At 33.1% G+C, this 13994-nt stretch overlaps 4 protein-coding genes across 4 annotated transcripts; 3 read left to right on the top strand and 1 right to left on the bottom strand.

Moving 5' to 3' along the window:
* Window positions 1–578: 578 nt before the first annotated feature.
* On the top strand, window positions 579–2061 carry LOC143188299 (putative inositol monophosphatase 3). Its single transcript, XM_076392498.1, has 5 exons — window positions 579–984; window positions 1073–1321; window positions 1399–1559; window positions 1617–1734; window positions 1820–2061. Exons 1-5 carry the CDS (start codon window positions 744–746, stop codon window positions 2059–2061), a joined length of 1011 nt encoding a protein of 336 aa, XP_076248613.1. The 5' UTR covers window positions 579–743.
* On the bottom strand, window positions 1752–4000 carry LOC143188298 (uncharacterized). The gene is made up of 3 exons (XM_076392496.1): window positions 3744–4000; window positions 3323–3669; window positions 1752–3241 (listed from the first exon to the last, which is right to left on the bottom strand). Exons 1-3 carry the CDS (start codon window positions 3866–3868, stop codon window positions 2622–2624), a joined length of 1092 nt encoding a protein of 363 aa, XP_076248611.1. The 5' UTR covers window positions 3869–4000; the 3' UTR covers window positions 1752–2621.
* A 3942-nt stretch (window positions 4001–7942) lies between these two features.
* On the top strand, window positions 7943–9603 carry LOC143186488 (splicing factor C9orf78). The gene is made up of 7 exons (XM_076390169.1): window positions 7943–8076; window positions 8159–8280; window positions 8406–8514; window positions 8586–8731; window positions 8799–9017; window positions 9100–9233; window positions 9313–9603. The coding sequence occupies exons 2-7, from the start codon at window positions 8159–8161 to the stop codon at window positions 9477–9479; spliced, it is 897 nt and encodes a 298-aa protein (XP_076246284.1). The 5' UTR covers window positions 7943–8076; the 3' UTR covers window positions 9480–9603.
* Window positions 9604–9963: 360 nt separating this feature from the next.
* Window positions 9964–13954, top strand: LOC143188261 (flotillin-1). Its single transcript, XM_076392443.1, has 10 exons — window positions 9964–10100; window positions 10446–10521; window positions 10622–10712; window positions 10789–10932; window positions 11008–11127; window positions 11734–11949; window positions 12018–12205; window positions 12267–12477; window positions 12639–12803; window positions 12878–13954. Exons 1-10 carry the CDS (start codon window positions 10049–10051, stop codon window positions 12893–12895), a joined length of 1281 nt encoding a protein of 426 aa, XP_076248558.1. The 5' UTR covers window positions 9964–10048; the 3' UTR covers window positions 12896–13954.
* Window positions 13955–13994: the final 40 nt, after the last annotated feature.

The raw sequence follows: 13994 nt of genomic DNA, 5'->3' as shown, positions 1-13994 counted from the left end.
TTGCGTTCTGCCACAGACAAGGTAGAAGTAGATCTTTCATCCGATGGATTTTCGTGGTCCTATTTTCTGGACTTTCATCGAGGGTTTTTGGAGCAGTTTTCGTTTATATAAAATTCCTGCTGCTGAACAATAACTCCTTTTGTATGAATATTTATCGGCGAGTGAAAAAATAAATAAATGTTCATACATTGAGAATTGTTTTCGTAGCTTAAATTCTATTTGATAACAGAAGGTGCATTCTAGAACAGCATGTAACGTGTACTTTGAGGGCGGGAGATTTGTTTGCCAAAAATCTAGCCAGAACTCAGCTTCTAATCGCGATATAGAATTTTTAGTACATTTGTTTAGATATATCCAATATTCTTACCTAAAAAATTAAATACTTATGCACTCGTAACGATTACTTTCTCTCATCCTATCTAGAAAACACTTCTTCGTTCTTGCAGCCTTCCAAACTATCTAAACTCTTTGAGGAAAAATACGTTCTTCTCCTGACATTCATTATTCACAACAGCCTACTTTGATTTCCAAATCTTGCGAGAAGAGAGTATCGAGATTTATAAGATTACATATCTTTTGGATTCAATGTCATTTGGGTATCAATAAAGCGCGAAGTCCAATGTCATCGGAGTATTCAAATAAGTTAAAAATGGCCGCGCATCGAATAATTAAAATGTCTTGGCGTGGAAAATAAAGTTAAAGCAATAAACATAGTTCGTAACAGTTTAGATTAGCGTATCACAATGACTCTCAGAATGAGTATACGAACGAAAAAGACGATCATCTGTGGCATCATAATACTATGTAGTGCGTTGTACTTGTACACAAGTCGAACCCTAAATCCGAATGAACGTGATAGAGATGTTTCTTTGAAGTTTCTTTTAGCAGCTGCCATAAAGGCAGCCGAAATCGGCGGCTCTGAAGTGATAGCAGTTCATGATAAAGTCAAATTTGAAATAGAAAGTAAAGGAAAAACAAAAGAAGGTAACAAGCTGGTTCTACTATTGGAATATACCTAGTCTTTTTGACCTCTAGACACTAATCTCATTGATGAATGATGATTTTCTCGAAGGTGTGAATGATCCAGTAACAGAAGCAGATTACAGATCTCATTGTGTGATGTACCATTCATTGGTAGAAGCATTTCCAGGTATAAATGTAATATCCGAAGAAACATCAAAAGACTGTGATAAAGTTACAGTGTCAGATATGAAAGATTCTATTGATAGCTTGATCGATTATAACATTAAGGATGAAATTGTGAATGCAAATGACATCACAGTTTGGATTGATCCCCTTGATGCAACAAAAGAATTTACAGGTGCATTTGATGTCAAAACTTAAAGACTCATTATTGTTGCAAGAAAGTTAACTGTTACTAATCTTTCTTTAATATAGAAAATTTGTTACAATATGTTACAACCATGGTCTGTGTTGCCATTAAAGGAAAACCTGTAATAGGAGTTATATATAAACCATTTGAAACTAAACCAAATGCTAGTTTGTTTTGGACATGGACCGATCATGCAGTATCACGAAATTTACAAGTGTTACCCAAGGTAAAGCAAACAAAAGATTATTGAAACAAATACATTAAATGATGTTTTTAAAAATAGCTGGAAGATGACAGAACACCAATTTTAATAGTATCACAATCACATGCTGGACAAGTTCATAATGTTACCAAAATAGCATTTGGTAAAGGTATTGAAATTGTATCTGCAGCTGGTGCAGGTAATAGTACTCATTCATTAAAATTTTTGTCTTTATTTCTTTGCTAGTATTTGTCTGAATTCTACCTTAAATTTTATATATTTAGGCTACAAATTCTTAGAAGTTGTAAATGGGAATGTAACCGCATATGTTCACATGACAGCAATTAAGAAATGGGATATTTGTGCTGGCACTGCAATTCTTACTGCTCTTGGTGGTACAGTCACAAAGCTGTTTGATCAACAATTAATAAGTTTTGGACCAAATGATTCAAAAGTACTTACATGGGGTCTTTTAGCTACTATGAGTAATCATGCTTGGTATCTAGATAAATTTTCAAATATTTAGCATAATAAGAATTGTAAGTTTACTACCGTAAGTTTACAATTTTTATCATAAACTATCAAGTTGTGTATAAATCTTCCCATGAGACTATCGAACAAATCTTCCATATCATAAAGATTTGATATCACAATATAGTTCAAGATTACTTTAAAAAACTTTTGTGGACAAATCTTGATAGTTCATTTTTTATTAAATGTTCCTAGACAAGTTGTTTTTTTTTTTTTTTACAACAATTGTATATTTCAAATGATAACCATCATTATGATCAGTTACTGTTATTACATTTCATAGGTATTCTTATATAAATTCCTAATTTATGTCATTTCCATGAAGCTGATGCATTTTTATCAAACTCTTTGTTACAAAAAGAAGAAAATAAAACTTTCTTACAATATTTTACATTCAGTATTTCAAAAAAACCTACTCCTATGCATGACACAAGATGACCCTTACATCCTATTAAAATTTGTATAATCGTTTTATAAATAACAGTCATTAATTTTCGGTATATTTTCTGTGTAAAACAAACACAGTAATACTTAAATTATTCAAGTCAATTAAAATTAAGCTAGCTTGACTTTTTCATCAGAAATTACTATTTGTGAGACCTTCTTCAACTTTTTATTAAACTTAGCCAATGCTTTTTCACTTGTTGTGTTTGGACAAGAAGTTATATACTGTGAAATGACTTTCTTTTGTAATTTTTTTAGGGACATATCCCCTTTACTTTGTACTATTTGAAGAATAGTACCTTTCCAATCAAAAGTTGTCTTTTCCACAGTATCATCACATTGGCTGGCTGATTTTTCCATGGTACTGTCACACTGATTAGTAGAATTTTCCATGGTATCATCACACTGATTAGTGAATGATTCTGACAGTACACCATTCTTACTTTTCTTCTTAGGAACTGCTTCCTCAATGGAACCATTTGTTTTCTTTTCTGAAACAGATTCTTCTTGCTCTTCCACTGTTTCAGATATCATTCTCTTCTTGGATTTTTTCTTCTTTTTAATGGTATTACTGGTACCATTATGTTTACCACTCACTTCATCATTTTTGTCCTGTTGACTTTCACATTGGTTTTCCCTATCTAAATTTTCATTATTCTGATTCTCAATAACATTATTTTCCTGATGTTCAGTTACATCTTTTGCCTCCTCTACCTTCTGATCTATTTTACCTAGTTACATAAAAAATACAAAGCATTTTAAAGATAATGCTTTTTTCAGAAACCTATACCTATGTCCTAAATTGCACCTACCATTAGTCTGTTGCATACTTTGCGTGTTATTCTTATAAGTTGTCTCCATAATATTCCACACACTGTCAACTACTCCTGCAGGAGCCCTATTGCCCATTGCGCTACGTACGAAATTCAAAAACTTAGCCTTCTTCCTCGGTATGTTCTCATACTTTGACAAAGTTTTCAAGAAGCTTCTCTCCGCGTTCGACAATTTCGTTTCGCTATTCAATATATTGTTGACTATGTTAATCCATTCCTGTTGCTTTCTCTCGCCTTTATTTGCACCAGCTTTTGGAACATAGTCCTTCCCTCCATAACGTTGAGCTTCGCTTATGCACTTCGTGTGAGCTGCATATTCCTCTCCCCTTAAAGTAACGAGCCATGCAGCTTACCCGTACGAGTAAATCGTGTTTAATTTGAGTAAGATCCGATTACTTACCGAAAATCTTTAAAACAATCGATGCACGACACGAAAGGTGCAGTACGGCATTGAAATTCATAGTGTTTTGCAACCTTTGGTTTTTGCAGTGTTTCACCGCAGTTATTGCAAGTGAACACAACCATTTTTAAGGTCTTTTTAATTTGTCTTAACTATTGAACCAGTTGGGTCGAAGTGCAAGCGAAGGTAAATAAACAAAACGTGTTGAGATATCGCGTTAGTTAACCTCAATGTTATGGCGCTAACTAGTCGCACGTGTTACACGATATCTCACTGAAGAACACTCCAGAAACCAAATAAATGCGAGGGAAAATGTTTAGCCGAATATTCGAACACACTGACGCCCTCTTTTCGAGATACTTCTTTGATTTGTTTAATTGTTTTACATTGTTTAGCTTAGTGATCTTTATTGTTTTGTAGAAATTAATAGTATTAGTTTTTTTATAAAACATATTTGTAGTTAGTTTAAAAAGATTTTAGGTACTAATGTATAATAGAATAGAAATCACCCACCCCAATTGAGAACTAGAAATCTCCGATGGTAAAACAGAGTATAAAATGCACTGGTTTTCCAGTGTTTAATAATTATAGATATTCTTCCATCCACAACACTATATAAAGACGCAATAAAAAACAATTGTAGCTTAAATTAAAGTACACTTCACAGAAAAATTAAAGGATCATTATTTTTGAACCGAAAAATTGTTGATGTTTAAAGTACGGCGATTTTGTGAAAAAAATTCCGTCTTTGAAAAAATTCAATTCATGAGTGTTAAAGTAGAGGTTTTACCCTTTAAAATGAGACCAGGCTGATTGCAGTACGATTTTTTTTCAGAAAGTTACAATAGCTCAAAGATGAACAATTTTTTCGACCACTGAATCAGTACACTATTCCGGTGTTAGAGTCCCACTATTCACTCAAACTGCCATAACTCGGCGAAAAAAAATCGTAGGACAGTCGCTAAGGTCTCGTTCGAAAAAAGAGACTTCAAACTTGAAATCTACTGCAGAATAAGTCGTGGAAAAAATTTATTCTGTTCCTGAGAGTCGATTGAACTCGGAAAATATTTTGGGAAAAACAACCTTCTCTTTCGCAGTCTGTACCCAAGTAGGAAAATTTTTCTGGGAAAATTCAATGCAAGGGTGATAAAGTAAAGACTTTACCCTTTAAAATGAGACCAGGCTGATTACAGTACGATTTTTTTTCAAAAAGTTACAATAGCTCAAAGATGAACAATTTTTTCGATCACTGAATCAGTACACTACTCCGGTGTTAGAGTCCTACTTTTCACTCAAACTGCCATAACTCGGCGAAAAAAAATCGCAGGACACTCGCTAAGGTCTCGTTCGAAAGAGGGGGCTTCAAACTTGAAATCTACTACAGATTAAGTCGAGGAAAAAATTTATACCGTCCCTGAGAGTCGATTGAACTCGGGAAATATTTGAGGAAAAACAACCTTTTCTTCCGCGGTCTGCAACTGAGTAGGAAAATTTTTTTGAGAAAATTCAATTCAGAAATGTTAAAGTAAAGGCTTTGCCCTTTAAAATGAGACTAGGCTCACTGCTGTATGATTTTTTTCGCAAAGTTACAGCAAGTCAAATATCGACAATTTTTCGCACCGAAATGGGTAACCATTTAATTTTACTGCTGAGTGTTTGGTTATATAAATCCAATCAATACATATAATTTATGCAATATTTCTCATTTGATTACTGTGCCAATGCACTCACGGTCATCATACTCGCACAAGAAAAAAATACAACCAGTCACTCGTGCCGTTTCAGACCTTTGTGTCCTACGACATGATCGAGTGACCAGAGGAACCATAAACATGCATCACTTACCTTAACACCCACGGGATGAAGGCAGCTCAACGAATTACCCAGGGGGTGTCTGCTGGGCCTGAAATCAAGGAAACAAAAAACATTAGAAAAACCCTTAAAAATAATCGAATTTTCGAAGATTCATATGTATAAATCCTCAAACTCAAAACTCCAGATTGTAAATTTTATTTGCAATTCCAGTGAAATAAAATAATACTCACATTATTCTTCGCGTTCCGGCGCCCGAACTCGCCAACACGGGAATCTGTTTTCATCGACGAACAACACTGAACAACACCGACTCTACTCGCGTCATCAAAGCCTCGCGGTGCCCTTGTAAACATTTGAAGTACGATAAAAACACTGACTCTAATATCGCGTGTTTAAAATCTAAAGTATGACGGACACTACACACCAAGAGCCACTGTGCTCTGCAAAACAAAAACATACTTTCCCTACTACGCAAGAAACTTAGACTCTATGACCGCATTGCACGCGATCAGAAAAAAAAAGAAAGAAAACCAAAAAAAATTCCTTCACGAGAATCCACTAATATAGAAATCTGAAACAAAAGGGGAATACAAATTTAGAATAATCACGCTATTTTTATTACCATTAATGTGACAGAGGTCAGTAAACTCGAAGAAAAAAATTACTTAATACATCGCCTATATTTTTTAGATTATAATATGTTATATCAATAGAATATATGTATTGAAATATGTACAATAGTAAAAAAAACTATTATTTGATTTGATTATTCAGCAGTATGTAAATATATCAATTATTACAGAGTGGAGAACACAGTGCAGTCATAAACAAATTTGTTTAAGGTAAAAATAAACTAACATTAAATAGAAATAGTGTTATAATAAAGAATAGATAACAGTATATTTAGAATAGATTTAAAATAAGTAAGTAGGTCTTAATTGGTAAGATATTTTTACCTTAATATCTCCAGAGCAGGCACCACACATCTTATCTCCTTGACGTTCACAGAAGAAGTGACGACCCTTTGTTTGAATCAGGTAGCCAGCAATGAGGTTGTTGGGTGGGGAGATGCCAGCTATCGCTGCAATTTGTATTGCTTTGAAAATTTTCAAGGTCGCCTACCACCGATTTCGAATAATTACTTTCTATAGGTCCCCAATATAGACGAGCAGAAAAAATGTCAACACGATTGTAAAAGGTGTTCGAAAATAGTAAAACTTCGTTTATGATCTACTTTATAGCACTTTTTGAATATTATTTGTATTACAGATATCTGCGTTTCTACCGTTAGAAACCCAGACCTGAATATTTCACGAAATTTGGAAATATAATAAAAGATATTTGTATTATTGATGCATATAAACATGAAAGTTGCTTATATATGCTCGAAACGCACAAAAATCTGATAAATTCTGCGATAATATTAAAGAAATTAGTAAAAAACTTACCTTTGCAACGAGATCGACGCTTCGACATCGTTCCGTTCGAAAGGACTGCGCACGCAACTTCGAGAATCGCAAGAATATCGTTTGAGATTCGATAAAATCGAATCTCGTTCGCTTAGGGTCTCTTATTATTCACCTGTTACACACGATTTCAAATACAATAAATATCATTAAAATGCATAAAATATTATCTTATTTAAGCTTAGAAACTACAATTTAGAAACTACATCCTATAAAATAAATTAATAAACAATTATTTCAAGTGAAATTCAAGAGTTTTGCCAAATTCTCCAAAAATGGAGTAGTTTGAATTTCAGCGCCATTATGTTTTCTCGCCTTGTCTAGCAATTTGTTCCAAGCAAAGAGAAATGAAAAGGAAATAGGCACTATATCAACTCCAATTTACTATTTTGCTACTTTAAACTGATACTGGTAGTAGAAATTCATTTAATTTATACTATACTATTATATTATGGTTAAAATGTATCGATGTAACTTGAACAATTGAAGAACGAGAAGTACGAATCGGTTTAGCGAGCAATTAAATACTAAAATTATTGAAATTTAAAAGAATTTTCTATTAAATGCGTGATATTATATTCAAATAAGAGATATATACCTGTATTAGTGGTCAGGAATCGCTAGAAACAGACAGGAATAAGCAGGAACAAGCAGGAACAGGACTAAACAGGTTTAGACAAATTTCCACAGGTTTAGACAGGTTTAACCCTTTAACCTGACAAAAGTACCTAACACACGTCCGACCCCGAGCATGTCCTCGAAAGGAATGACGCAGCGCGCAATTTAAAATACCAATATGGCGACAATCGCGGCAAATTAAACTTTAGTTCCTAAATCCTACCACTAGAGCGCTATAATCGCATCGATATTTATTAATACTACCATCTATAATAAATTTATTATTTATGGAATACAACTGCATCATGAAAACAGTGTATCTAACAATTACTGTTGCTGTCACGCGTTCTTTTTGCAATTTAAGTATTTATTTATAAATTTTTATGGTGCCAGTGCTATTAGGACTACTCAAATAATACATACAAGTAGTTAAGGTAAAATATAAGTTACTTTACTTTACTTAAAGTTATTAAATACGATCATTGAATGATTTAATCTGTCAATGACAAAAAACAGATGACCAGTTCAGACGAAGGTTCTACTAAAATACAGTTTAAGAAGAAATCGAAAAAACCATTAAGAAAGCGGCAAGTTTCGTCGGATGAAGATGAAAATGAGAGTGAGGAAGCTTCCATTAGGTAAATAATAGATGGGTTTATTAACTGTGTGCAACTCCATAACAAAGTGAACATTAAAGATTATTTGATTAAGGAATATTACTTACAAAGGCTATTAAATTACAATGAATCTAATATTTATTTAGGGAGAAAGTTGAAGAGATGAAAATTATACAGAAACTTCGAGAACGTCCAAAAGGGATAAACATTGTTGGATTAGCTCTTGGAGAGAATGCAACACCTGATGTGATGACAGTAAGTTCTATAATTTAATTAAAAAGTAGACCATGTAAGCATATCTCGCTAAAAATAGATTCTATTTTCAGTCAGATCCTTTTAATGTAAAATCTGGAGGAATGGTAAATATGGCTGCTTTGAAAAATACAAAACTAAAACATAATGATGCATATGAAACTGGAATTGGCACTCAGTTCAATGCAGAAACCAATAAACGAGATGAAGATGAAGAAATGTATGTATGAAGGTGTTTCCCTGTGTATGTAAAGCCAATTAAAGTATATTAATATATAATTTTTTAGGGTAAAGTATATTGAAGAAGAATTATCAAAGAGGAAAAGCAAAACTGATGGTATAGCAGAAAATGGGTCTAACAGTGAGAAGGGAACCTATTGTTCTCCAGAAGAAGCAGCTTTGCAAGCAGTACCTGAACACTTGAGGCAAAGCTCTGCACACAGAAGTGAAGAAATGCTTTCGAATCAAATGTTATCTGGTATTCCAGAAGTAGACCTTGGTATAGAGTAAGTTCCTTTTGTATGTTCAACATTCCTAATGAATCATTTAAAGAAGATGCTCCAAAGAGAAATGAAATGTATGTTTCAGAGCAAAAATTCGAAACATTGAAGCCACAGAAGAAGCTAAATTAAAATTACTGTGGGACAGACATAGAAAGAAGGATGGCCCTTCGCAATTTGTGCCAACAAATATGGCTGTGAATTTTGTACAACATAATAGATGTATGTCACTTCAGTTTCCATTGATCTCTATATTTTTTGTAAGAAAAAATTATTTCTTATATTTTTGTTTTTCTTTCAGTTAATATAGAAGACGCGGATTTCCAAAAATCGAGACAAGATACCGATGACGCGAAGAAGATAGTAGCTCCTAGAGACGATTTTAAAGGAAAACGGAAAGATAATGGAGAAAAAGCCACCGACGATTATCACTACGAAAGATTCAAAAAACAGTTCAGAAGATTCTAAGATTATTTGTAAAATATCAATAATTACGTGTTATTTCACGATATGTATTATTTATAAATACATATGCATAAGATATATAAAATAAATTTTAAATTGTTATTGTAAAACTTATCTTGTATACTGTTTCTAAGTCTTGCTCCACGATGTCTTCATTATTACACTTAATTAGCACTAGATACTTTAAAACGGAGTGATCGACTTATACAGGGTGTCCCTAAAATATTGAGTCAAACTTATGCCAAAACAGTATTTATCTCAGACACTTAACAAACAATAAATACATATATAGTGATTATTTTTGTATGTAGTCAACTTTTTAAAGTTGTGAAATTTAATTTTTCATCCAACACTTTTACGAATACATAAACATTTTAAGTGTTGAGTGTATTGAAAAATTATGAATCGCCCTTATATATATATTCGTCGTACCATTGTGAACACGGCATAAGCTTTAATACAACACAGAGAATGACATCATAGCGACGTCGATTGAGTGTAGAGGGATTACGTTGAAATTCGATCTCTTTAAACCTGCTGCAATCATTGTTTTCCTTTGCAATAGTCTGGCCATGAGTTGTGGGTTCGTTACATGTGGCCCAAACGAGGCCCTCGTCGTTTCAGGTAATTAATTAACTATACTTCGTTCGATAATTTCGCTAATTTCTCGTGTACTCTACAGAAACCGACATGGGAGGAGTACCGTGTCAATTAATTGATCTGCAAGATTTAGTCCGCGAAAAAGCGGAGCAATCAATCATGAAGTTGTATTACCAATTACTTTTAATTGATTTGACATTGTTACTGTCACATCATATTGTTTCATTGTTTTATCACATCTTTTTTTAACTGTGCTTCCCTTAATTCAAGTTACTGATGGAGAGTTATATCTATATAATAAGTTTCTGCATTATTATGCACAGTCTTTTCCTCATCAATTTGCATTTTATTTTTGGTTGTTTGTTTAAGGATGCTGCTACAGCAAGCCTCTCCTGGTACCCGGTGGCCGAGTGTTTGTTTGGCCTATTGTTCAGCAAGTGCAAAAGTAAGTGAACTTTTAATAATATTAAAATTTTATAATAACATAAAATTCTGAATAATTAGGAAGTATGTACTCTTGTTTAATTTTATAATTCCTTTTTCAGAATTTCATTGAACACTATGACTTTACAAGTTGAAAGTCCTACTGTTTATACTTGTCAAGGAGTACCAATATCAGTGACAGGAATTGCCCAGGTAATGAATGAAATTAGCTTGAAGAAATGTACTAATAAACAAACTATACAAAACTAAAATAATGATCTATTTGAAGGTCAAAATACAAGGACAAAATGAGGAAATGCTTTCTACTGCCTGTGAACAGTTCCTTGGTAAATCTGAGGAAGAAATTCACAATATTGCACTTGTTACCTTAGAAGGACACCAGCGGGCAATAATGGGAAGCATGACTGTGGAGGTATGGTAGATACAATTTAGTATTGTGATGTATACAATCTACTATTGTTTAATCTACCTAATTTCTATTTCACAGGAAATATACAAGGACCGCAAAAAATTCAGTAAAGAAGTTTTTGAAGTAGCAAGCAGTGATTTAGTCAACATGGGCATTACTGTTGTGTCCTACACATTAAAAGATATCAGAGACGAAGAAGTAAGTTCATTATTTTTCCACTCTTACTTGTTTGATGTGCAAGGATCAAGGAAGAATTTAATGCAAAAGGATATAAAAGATACTAGAATTTACAATAATCTATGTTTATGAGAACTCTATATTCTGTGTACCAATAGTTTATGCATCATTGAAAAGTCCCCCTTTAACTGGTTGTGTAATATCTATGTATAATCTTTATTAATATGAGTTAATGTAGCTCAATCTTGTATATTGTAAATATTGAATACATTTTTGTTTTGCTACTTGCAGGGGGCAAAGGTACGTTCAAATTTTGTTTTATCACTACATATAATGCCAATGCACTGCTATACAGAGAATGTTAGCAAAAATTGCTAGCATTCGCCTAATGAGGGATTTAGAGCATATTTTCAAGTGCTTGCTTCAATGGTAGCACAAGATTTCTGTACACATTCGCATATCTCTGTCATTTAAACACATGTGACATCTCTTATTGTATGTTGGCTCTAACTACAGACTGAATTAATGTTAAACGCTGAAATCAATGTCATTACTCAAAAATTGATGGTAAAATAGCATTAATTAATCAATGTTAAGACGCGTTAAATACTCGTCAATTATTTATAGGGATACTTGAAAGCCCTTGGAATGGCACGAACGGCTGAAGTAAAACGAGATGCAAGAATTGGAGAAGCAGAAGCACGCAGAGATGCTCAAATTCGTGAAGCTATCGCTGAAGAACAGAGGATGGCCGCAAGATTTCTTAACGACACTGAAATTGCCAAAGCGCAACGCGACTTTGAATTGAAGAAAGCTGCCTATGACGTGGAAGTGCAAACCAAGGTAGCCTCTAAGTCTGATCTTCAACTAAATAAATAATTATATATTATTATAGCATATATCATTTACAGAAAGCGGAAGCAGAGATGGCATTCGAATTGCAAGCCGCGAAGACCAAGCAAAGAATCATGGAAGAACAAATGCAAGTAAAGGTGGTTGAACGTGGACAAGAAATTGCTGTTCAAGAGCAAGAAATGTTGAGACGCGAGAGAGAATTAGACGCCACTGTAAGGCGTCCAGCTGATGCAGAAAAATACAGGTACGTTGTATAATTTTTAGAAAGCAGAATATATTAATAAACAGCTATATTCTATTTATAGACTGGAGAAACTGGCGGAAGCTAATAAACTGCGTTTAATAATGGAAGCTGAGGCCGAAGCAGAAGCCATAAAAATTCGTGGCGAAGCTGAAGCTTTTGCTATCGAAGCCAAGGCTAAAGCAGAGGCAGAACAAATGGCAAAGAAGGCCGCTGCTTGGAACGAATATAAGAGTGCCGCTATGATCGATATGATGCTTGATACTCTTCCTAAGGTAATTGAAATTCAGATTCAAATTCAAATTCCGATTCAAATTCAAATTCAAATTCAAATTCAAATTCAAATTCAGGTTCAGATTCAGATTCAAATTTAAATTCAAATTCAAATTTTTTTAAAGAGATAATTTGATCATGTTTTACAAATTGTATCTTACAGGTTGCTGCTGAAGTCGCAGCGCCTTTATCACAAGCGAAGAAAATAACGATGGTTTCCAGCGGAAATGGAGCCATTGGAGCAGAAAAATTAACTGAAGAAGTTCTTAATATTGTGACGCGTGTACCAGAATTAGTTAAAAATTTGACAGGCGTTGATATTGCAGAGGTACGTCTTATTATAAAATATGTAGTGAAAATATATCAGTACGAAGAAAATCTAATGATAATTTTCTTTTTCAGTCTGTTCATGCTGCTTAAGCACAGAGTACAAGAATTTCAGATACTTCCTGACCACATCCTTCGTACTTCTACGAAATATTTATCTTGATCGATTTATCTTTGATATATTTTTAATATGCTGTTGCATATTAGACTCAACTAATAAGTTATACTATTTGATTACTAACCATTTTCGTTAAACAACCGATTCATTACTTTCACTGCCAGTTACTAATACAAATCAAGTTCAATTAGTGCCAATTTTGAATTAATATTTGGGAAAGAAACAAGTAAATTCAAATTGGTATCCACTTTTAAAAATAAATTATTGTGAATATTCGCACAATTCCATTATTTCAGTATACAAATACTATGCAATAGGCGCCTGAGTTTCAAAGGCAGTGAATATATATTTTATCCAACAAATAATTGAATACTAAATGTTATCTGATAATTTTATCTTTTTATTATTTTTTATGCCATAACGTAGATTGAGATCGATGAAATTTTATTTTTTTATTAGTATTATTTTTGAAGCACTCTTATTACGCGCTTAGAACAGAAGATAAACAAAATATCGAAATATATCTTTTTGAATCTCATTTTAAACAAAAATGGTCCACTTTTGTCCATATATGATATAATGTATAACTTTGCCACTACGTGCCGAAACATTCCTTCAGATATACACTATAAAGTACCTTCCAACTATATTAATATAATTAACTGGTATGAACGTTTTAGAAGCGGAAGTGCTAGTATGTAACATCTGTTCTGCGTGGTTTGATGTTAAGTAACTATATCTAGTCCCCCAAAGTTTCAATATCTTTACATAAACGTTTAGTTACACTTTCTATATTTGAAGATGCATCAGTATATTTTGCGTCTATTTTAGCTAGAATTTACTGTGATCTAACACTTTGTACTAAAGAGAAAAAAAAGAGCAAAGTAGTCATAGTTCTTGGAACATGTTTGAGAGCTTTGATGAAGAAATTTGTATGACCAATTTAAAGCCTTAAATTGAGGGAAAAAAAGATTCGATTTTAATTAAATGAATTAAATGTTATAACCAAATATTATCACGTATGTATTAATTTACCCACCCTATTGTCATGTCATAAGTCAAAAACAAAAATAG

This window comes from Calliopsis andreniformis, chromosome 2, assembly GCF_051401765.1.
Source record: "Calliopsis andreniformis isolate RMS-2024a chromosome 2, iyCalAndr_principal, whole genome shotgun sequence".
NCBI classification, from domain to species: Eukaryota; Metazoa; Arthropoda; class Insecta; order Hymenoptera; family Andrenidae; genus Calliopsis; species Calliopsis andreniformis.
Note: the sequence above shows the minus strand (reverse complement) of the source record. Positions and strands in the feature narration are given on the sequence as shown.

Coding starts and splice junctions, on each gene's coding strand:
- LOC143188299 (XM_076392498.1), top strand. CDS start 744: ATGACTCTCAGAATGAGTATACGAACGAAAAAGACGATCATCTGTGGC. Junction 985..1,072: donor TAAAGGAAAAACAAAAGAAG/GTAACAAGCTGG, acceptor ATTTTCTCGAAG/GTGTGAATGATCCAGTAACA. Junction 1,560..1,616: donor ATTTACAAGTGTTACCCAAG/GTAAAGCAAACA, acceptor TTTTAAAAATAG/CTGGAAGATGACAGAACACC.
- LOC143188298 (XM_076392496.1), bottom strand. CDS start 3,868: ATGGTTGTGTTCACTTGCAATAACTGCGGTGAAACACTGCAAAAACCA. Junction 3,670..3,743: donor GATTGTTTTAAAGATTTTCG/GTAAGTAATCGG, acceptor CGTTACTTTAAG/GGGAGAGGAATATGCAGCTC. Junction 3,242..3,322: donor AAGTATGCAACAGACTAATG/GTAGGTGCAATT, acceptor TTATGTAACTAG/GTAAAATAGATCAGAAGGTA.
- LOC143186488 (XM_076390169.1), top strand. CDS start 8,159: ATGACCAGTTCAGACGAAGGTTCTACTAAAATACAGTTTAAGAAGAAA. Junction 8,515..8,585: donor CAACACCTGATGTGATGACA/GTAAGTTCTATA, acceptor TTCTATTTTCAG/TCAGATCCTTTTAATGTAAA. Junction 8,732..8,798: donor CGAGATGAAGATGAAGAAAT/GTATGTATGAAG, acceptor ATAATTTTTTAG/GGTAAAGTATATTGAAGAAG.
- LOC143188261 (XM_076392443.1), top strand. CDS start 10,049: ATGAGTTGTGGGTTCGTTACATGTGGCCCAAACGAGGCCCTCGTCGTT. Junction 10,933..11,007: donor TGGGAAGCATGACTGTGGAG/GTATGGTAGATA, acceptor TCTATTTCACAG/GAAATATACAAGGACCGCAA. Junction 11,128..11,733: donor AAGATATCAGAGACGAAGAA/GTAAGTTCATTA, acceptor AATTATTTATAG/GGATACTTGAAAGCCCTTGG.